This window comes from Lutzomyia longipalpis, chromosome 3 (genome assembly GCF_024334085.1).
Source record: "Lutzomyia longipalpis isolate SR_M1_2022 chromosome 3, ASM2433408v1".
NCBI classification, from domain to species: Eukaryota; Metazoa; Arthropoda; class Insecta; order Diptera; family Psychodidae; genus Lutzomyia; species Lutzomyia longipalpis.
In genome coordinates this window covers 27,441,893-27,449,565 of record NC_074709.1, presented here as the reverse complement: position 1 = coordinate 27,449,565, position 7,673 = coordinate 27,441,893, and the positions used below count along the sequence as shown (strand labels likewise).

General features: G+C 41.2%; 1 protein-coding gene across 1 annotated transcript; it reads right to left on the bottom strand.

Moving 5' to 3' along the window:
* Window positions 1-499: 499 nt before the first annotated feature.
* Window positions 500-7,129, bottom strand: LOC129793570 (uncharacterized). Its single transcript, XM_055833680.1, has 2 exons — window positions 6,376-7,129; window positions 500-1,359 (listed from the first exon to the last, which is right to left on the bottom strand). The coding sequence occupies exons 1-2, from the start codon at window positions 6,958-6,960 to the stop codon at window positions 727-729; spliced, it is 1,218 nt and encodes a 405-aa protein (XP_055689655.1). The 5' UTR covers window positions 6,961-7,129; the 3' UTR covers window positions 500-726.
* Window positions 7,130-7,673: the final 544 nt, after the last annotated feature.

The following is a 7,673-nucleotide window of genomic DNA, read 5'->3' as shown; positions in this document are numbered from 1 at the left end:
GACTCACATGGGAGGGTTGGAGTGGGGAAATCCTTCACTTTTCTACTGCTGCTGCACTGTGAGAAAGATAAATTGTTGAAACTGTACCAGCACACTGTGTCAGGCGTGGTGGGAAAGAGCTTTCTCTATTTGCCCAAGAAACTTTTACAAGAGTGCCCTTATGTGAAAATTCACCTTATGTCGTATACATATAGTAGTGCATTCCAACGTGGGTGGTGAAGAGAAAAGACCTGGGGGATGGGAGATGGTGTCTAAAGTATGGAATGATGTTGAGACTGTAAAAGTCCAAATAGATAGACGAGAAAACTTTTAATAGTGCCCTGAAAAATATCACATAATATTGAAGCTTTATTTTATCTAACGCGTTATACCAAAACTTTTCCCATTGAAGCTTTCCTTTTGAATTTTTTTAACTCCTTCGAAGCATCTTGCAGGAGTCCATTGAGATTTTGAAGCGAAAATAGAGTGAAATGAACCTCTTTTCATGGAAAAGAAAAGATTTTCTTTATACTTTTGCACTACTAAATTTTATTCAGGATTTCAGTTTTCCATACTCAAAATTGGCAAAAATTAAACCATCTCTTTTATCCACAAGTAGGCAACTTTAATTGGAACTTTAATTTAAATTATTTAAGAAAAAGAAAAGCAAGGATTTTAATTCAGAATATTACAAGTTACTTTAAATGAATTTTATGTTGGGCGCCACTCGTCATTCGACGAGAATTGTTAAACATGAAACATAGTTACTTGATACAGGTTTCCGCTGATTCCTGTCTCTTCTGCGAGTGACCTCGCACGCCACGTCCCATTGACATCCATCGGCATCTGGCTTGAGGACTTTCCCCATTCCCGAGAGGGAATCCATGTCCTCCACCTGGTGTTCTCCTGATGCTGCTTTCCCCAGTCCCGAGAGGGGATCCATGTCTTCCACTTGGTGTTCTCCTGATGCTCATCCTTCGGCATCAGGCTTGAGGACTTTCCCCATCCCCGAAAGGCAATCCATGTCCTCCACTTGGTGTTCTCCTGAAGCTCCTCTCTGTGGAGGGCATCTTCCCAGCCGTCGGTCTCACGACGCACAGCACGCAGAATTCGTCTTCCACGACGAATGTTGCAGAGAAGAAGCTTCTTCCGTCTTTGGGTACTCACTTCTGCCCTTCTTCTGCCATTGGCTCGGCAGTGAAAGGGTTTTCCTTTGCTCACGGAGCCCGTGGGGTTACATCCATCGACATGGGGCATCGTAGACGGCAGCGTCTTTTCCTTTCCGGTCGGGGAGCCAAGGCACTTCCCATTTTCACTTCTTTTTTCTTCGGACGGAGTGTTAACACGCTCCATCCTAATGGAGTGATCAATCGAGACTAACTGAAATTATAAAAAGAATTAGCGAACAACTCTGAACACACACATACATACAAAACAATTTGACATTTTCTTCCAATTTAGTACTAAATCATTCCAGGGGCTTATCAATTTATTTCTTGCGGTTCAGTATTTATTTTTACGAAATTCCTTCGAAAAGCGAACGCTACATCACCTCTTAGTTACAAAAGAAAAAAAAAGGAAATAAAAAAAAAGAAAAGTTCCTTTACTTATTCTCAAGAAGGTGATGTAGGCAAAGAAAATTTTAATTTTTAGATCTCTTAAACATTGGCAAAAGACAGAATGGCTGGCATCGGTTTCTTCCACATTTGGCGTAATTATTTAATGAAATTTTATTGGGAAATTAGAGAATTTATGCCTCAATATTTACTAAAATAAATTAAAGGGAATACGAGCTGATCGCACCTAGAAGAGGTGAAAACTATGGGGATTATGTATCCCGCTCCTCCAAACCCTCGAGTGAATATCACGCCCTTTAGAAAAGGTTTCGAGATGGAAAAAGGCAAGGAAAGGAATTGGAAGGGAAATTAAGGAATGACAAAGGATAACTTTGTTCTAATTGCCCTTCTTCTTCAAAACCCACAGTCTTCTTCTCCTCAATCCTGTAGATTGAGTTTCTTCAGGTTAATCAGACTCAAAAAAAAATGAAATCAAAATAAAAGTGCTTTCCAACAACCCCTTCAACTGGTGGATCTAAAGTATCTTAAAGATCCTTAATCATTACGAGAGTCACAAAAGTGAAGGAGGGAAAATTTGTTTTACTAGAGAAATTCAAGATTGGAAGGAAGGCGGTGTGACTCATAATAAAGCTTCTTGAGCTTTCTTCAAACTGATGGTCTCTCTTTCCTTACCAGCATTTGCTATTAGCAACGCGGAAGTGTTTGTGTGGGGAAAGGTGAGATGGACTTTAAATTTATCTCCACTTCTCTCTCTGATCCTTCCGCAAACTCGTAAGACATTGACTCACGCGCTTTGCATAACGTGAGCCTTGGACAACGGATTTGGGGGGCGAAAGATCCTAACTGCGTTAACCACTGCTGGCATCTCTCGTTGGCTCCTCGCTCCATAAGTCTCCCGAGAACCTTAAGACTTCACACACGTCCACTCGTCCATTGTCCCTTCTTAGCCGACACCAGCTCCCCACAGGAGCATCTCATCAGATGGTCTCCAGGCAAAGAATCCTCAACGCCGCTTCTCCTTCTCTGTCTCTCCTCCTTCTCTCTTCTCCTTCTCTCCTCTCCTCCTTCTCTTTTCTCCTCCTTCTCTCTCTCTCCTCCTTCTCTCTCTCCTCCTCTCTCTCTTTACTGAGTTCACCTCCCCTCGGCATTTCACCGGCCCCCCTACCCTATTTTTTATTCCTCCAATCTCCAGTCCACCCGGAGGCCCAAAATTACTTTCTTTCTCCTCATTCTCTTTCAAAAAAAACGTAGATGGGGTGGAATTTAGACATGGGCACGAACGGGGTGAACCTTCGATGAAGATTTGGCTTTTCAGGGCCTTGGCTCCATCCGTGAGATTGCGTACTGGGTGGATGTGAACTCAGTCGCCGCCACCATTCGAGCAAAAGGCTCATATGCAGAGTTATCCCAGGTTGGTGTAAAGGACCACCCCTTTCATTGGGCTCTTTGTCAATCTGACTCCTGTTTTGCCTTTCTCTTCTCTTTCGCCGCTCAACTCCTCCACCACTCTTCAATTTTCGACAATTCCTTGCCTCGAGGTCACCGTCAGAGAGCACCTATGAAAAGAAGGAGACAACCTTGGAGGTACGCCGTCCTCGCTTTCCTGTGATTCATCCACGAGCCCACGAGAATAAGTATGGGTCCAGATGACACTTTTCTGCCCTACCATTGGAGGTGGTCACATGGCAACAAGAGGAAGGAATCTTTCTATAATTTCATGTGATTTTTTTTCGCGGACTAGACGAGAATGCGAAAGGAGTATTGACTCTACTAGTTAGGTGGGATGGGTCCTATGCATCTTGTGCATGTAATTTCATAGGATTGGGAAGGATGGAATTAATTGGATTCTGCCAAGTGCAGGGGAAAGAATTCGAGGAACAAACATCTCCGATTACGAATCAAACGAATGCCATCCGAAAGAGCTCTTGCCGAATAAGGCATGATACGACTCTGACAAATTTTAAAACGTGACTCTCCTCATGGACGCTGATGCTCATGCAAAATCTCTCCTCATACTGCAACTATTGAGGAATCAACAATAATAAATTTTCCAATTAGCGATCCATTACCTTCCTTCCGGTTTAAACAAAATGAATATTTACGGAGAGAGTAAGAAAAGACAGTTAAAACCTAGTTCCAGCGGAACATGCTCTAATTTACTTCTCTCCATGCACAACTTGTACAAAAGGGCATTAACCAATTTCTGAATAAATTCAGATCCTGGTTTTATGGTGAAATTGGATGATTGGAAATATTAAGGAAAGGGAAGAGAATGCAAGGGTCAACAAAGTCAAACCCTGGGATTGGCGATGAATTTCAAACGAGAAAAATAAAAAGAAAAGAAAGTGGAGGATCTCGAACCGACCAGACGTTCCCCACGAATTATCAAAAAAGAATCACCCATTTAGAGTATTAATTGTTCTCACAAGAGGCATCGAAGCAAAAGCTAATCAAGATTCCTTGAGATCCTCACACAGAGGGTGCGAGGAAAGAAACCACCAACGGTCTCACATCTCAATGGGGTCGGATGGATCTGGGAGAAGCTACACATCTCCTCAAACCAGAATCCACGGCGAAACTTCGGGACGAATCCCAAAATTTTTCCGGCGAGCTCTTCAAAAGGGAAGGACTCACATCCGAACTGGATAAACCAGACTAAAGCTGGGAATCCCGTGGAAGGAGGCGCCACTTCACGACGGGGAAAAGAAACAGGAGGTCTCGTGAAAAACATACGCCGAAAAACCACTGAGGAGACCTCCATCCCCGGATAGAAAATCTAACGCTTTATCAAGAAAGCTTTCCAAGGATGTTTGTACTACCTATTCAGTAGGTTTAAATTTAAATAGATTAAGCAATTCTCTCCCTTAAATTCCAAGCAGCAATGCAAGCTGTTCCAAAAACATCCTTATCAAATGGAAAGCGTGAATTTTCCATCAACCCATCATCGTTCATCGAACGCCAAACGCAAGGACAGAGTTTACGATAAGCGACCCGCCAAATTCCGCTCAACCCGCTTAATCAATTGCTAGGCAAGATACGGGGATCGGAAAATAAACGGGCGCCCATCCTGAGTCGGCTCACATCGCATGCTCAACGACCGATGCAGGGGTGAGGAAACGCAAGAATTAATAAATTTTAAATTCAACATTAAATAAAGGAAAACTTTCAGCAAGAAAATTGTGATCAAAAACTTCAATCACAACTATTCTGATTAGCAAATTCCCTACCGCAAAATTCATTTAGAATCGGAATTAATATGGGAAAAAAAAGGAAAATTTGCTAAAAAATTCAATTTGGTCGCCATCCATCGAACCATATGCCACTTGTCCTGCCACAAAATTAATTTTTAAGAAAAGGGGAAATTGTTTGCAAAAGGAATTTGACAATTTAATTGCACTTAAATTAATTGGGTTCAAAATTTTTGTTCCATAATCAGCGAGAAAGACCGAATAATTTTATAAAAGAAACTGAATAATTTCCCTCATCCCACCGTTGCCCGCAGGACGCAGCACGCGAGAAAAGCGGGTCACAAATGGTCCAGCAAATTCCGCTCAACCCGCTTAATCAATTGCCTAGGCAAGATACGGGGATCAAAAAAATCGAAGGGCACCCGCCCCCGATCAACCCACAGCGCATGCCCCACACTCAACGTCGGAATGAGGAAATACTCTAATAAATTAATTCAAAATCAAAGTCCAAGAGCATTGAGAGCAAATAAGAGGACTCCAAAATCTAATTGAAAGTACAATTCCCCAACAGTGCATAATTAAAGATAAAAGAAAAGAGTTGAAATTATGCACCGGTAAAATTTTAAAATTTCTGCAAAAAGAATTTTGAAAAAGAATTACCACAAAAGAATCCCCAAAATTTTTTTTTTTTTGGGGGACAAAGTTTAACTCAATCTCTCAACCATTATCTCGAGAGAGATCACCGCTATTTGATAAGCCACCTCACTTTGACCGTGGAGCAATGTCATGACTCCACAAGGTTAAATGAAAGTCAAAGATTTCCGGGGTTTTCCTCATAATTGCGAGAAAATCAAATTTCCCACTCTTTCCCTCCAGGAATTTTAAATTTTCAAAGGGACTGAATGAGATCACAAAACTCCACAGACAATCACAACGTTAGCAAACGACACAATTTGCATGAAAATTTTTAAAATAAAATTTGAAAAGGAAATCTTTAAAAACTTTAGCATATAATGTCGATCTCAGGGAGAAAGCCTGTCGAATTTACGCGTTTCAACCTTCTCATTCGTCCTGAGATCGCATGAAAATTTGAGAGGTTCTGGGGGAAAGGAATTGCCACAAATATCCTTTCGTTCATCCCCAGAAAGGCTCTCTATTCAAAAAAAAAAATCAACTTTAACAGCCTGCCCACACGGCTAAATTCAGAAAAAAAAATTGATAAAAACATAAGACTCTTTTAATACCAAAACCATTTCTCTTCAAATAAAAAGAAAAAAACGGCAAAAAAAAAAAAAAAAAAGAAAAATTCTCAAAGGTGAGTTACTTTAAGAGCGCTTAGTTGGGCGCCATTGAAATGAACCTCTTTTCATGGAAAAGAAAAGATTTTCTTTATACTTTTGCACTACTAAATTTTATTCAGGATTTCAGTTTTCCATACTCAAAATTGGCAAAAATTAAACCATCTCTTTTATCCACAAGTAGGCAACTTTAATTGGAACTTTAATTTAAATTATTTAAGAAAAAGAAAAGCAAGGATTTTAATTCAGAATATTACAAGTTACTTTAAATGAATTTTATGTTGGGCGCCACTCGTCATTCGACGAGAATTGTTAAACATGAAACATAGTTACTTGATACAGGTTTCCGCTGATTCCTGTCTCTTCTGCGAGTGACCTCGCACGCCACGTCCCATTGACATCCATCGGCATCTGGCTTGAGGACTTTCCCCATTCCCGAGAGGGAATCCATGTCCTCCACCTGGTGTTCTCCTGATGCTGCTTTCCCCAGTCCCGAGAGGGGATCCATGTCTTCCACTTGGTGTTCTCCTGATGCTCATCCTTCGGCATCAGGCTTGAGGACTTTCCCCATCCCCGAAAGGCAATCCATGTCCTCCACTTGGTGTTCTCCTGAAGCTCCTCTCTGTGGAGGGCATCTTCCCAGCCGTCGGTCTCACGACGCACAGCACGCAGAATTCGTCTTCCACGACGAATGTTGCAGAGAAGAAGCTTCTTCCGTCTTTGGGTACTCACTTCTGCCCTTCTTCTGCCATTGGCTCGGCAGTGAAAGGGTTTTCCTTTGCTCACGGAGCCCGTGGGGTTACATCCATCGACATGGGGCATCGTAGACGGCAGCGTCTTTTCCTTTCCGGTCGGGGAGCCAAGGCACTTCCCATTTTCACTTCTTTTTTCTTCGGACGGAGTGTTAACACGCTCCATCCTAATGGAGTGATCAATCGAGACTAACTGAAATTATAAAAAGAATTAGCGAACAACTCTGAACACACACATACATACAAAACAATTTGACATTTTCTTCCAATTTAGTACTAAATCATTCCAGGGGCTTATCAATTTATTTCTTGCGGTTCAGTATTTATTTTTACGAAATTCCTTCGAAAAGCGAACGCTACAAGAGTTTGGTGTAAATGTTACAATTTAATTGACTCAATTGTTTCCTCATTTTACCACATAATTATATCGCATGTTGTTGTTATGAAGCTCTCTACACAACATATTTCTCCCTTCGCTTTGGTTGAAAGCTACAACAAGTGAACTTTTGCAACGGGTGGTCTTTCTATGTGAATTATGTTGTGAAAATTTTCTCCCGTGTGTATCTCACAAATGAATTTAGTGGTTCTTAGGAGGATTATTTTGTTGATTTATACACATTTCATGTTGGATACAGCAGTGGTGATGTGTATGGAAAGCTCGCTAATGGAACAATGTAATTATATTATGACCTGTACAAAGCCAGCTGTATGATGTTTGTAGGGTAATTTGCCGAAGTAAACACGCCAATTAATTAATTGATGACAGGAAATGCGCAGAATTTCTCGAATTCCTCTCACAGCTGATAAATATAGCTCACAACATTACAATATGTTGCATTAGTTAACATTTCATTCATCCCATCCTCTCTTGCTCTATTA

Excerpts from the sequence above, each read along its gene's own strand:
- LOC129793570 (XM_055833680.1), bottom strand. The coding sequence starts at position 6,960 with ATGGAGCGTGTTAACACTCCGTCCGAAGAAAAAAGAAGTGAAAATGGG. Across the intron at positions 1,360-6,375 it reads TCAGCGGAAACCTGTATCAA|TTAGTCTCGATTGATCACTC; the intron begins GTAACTATGTTT and ends TTATAATTTCAG.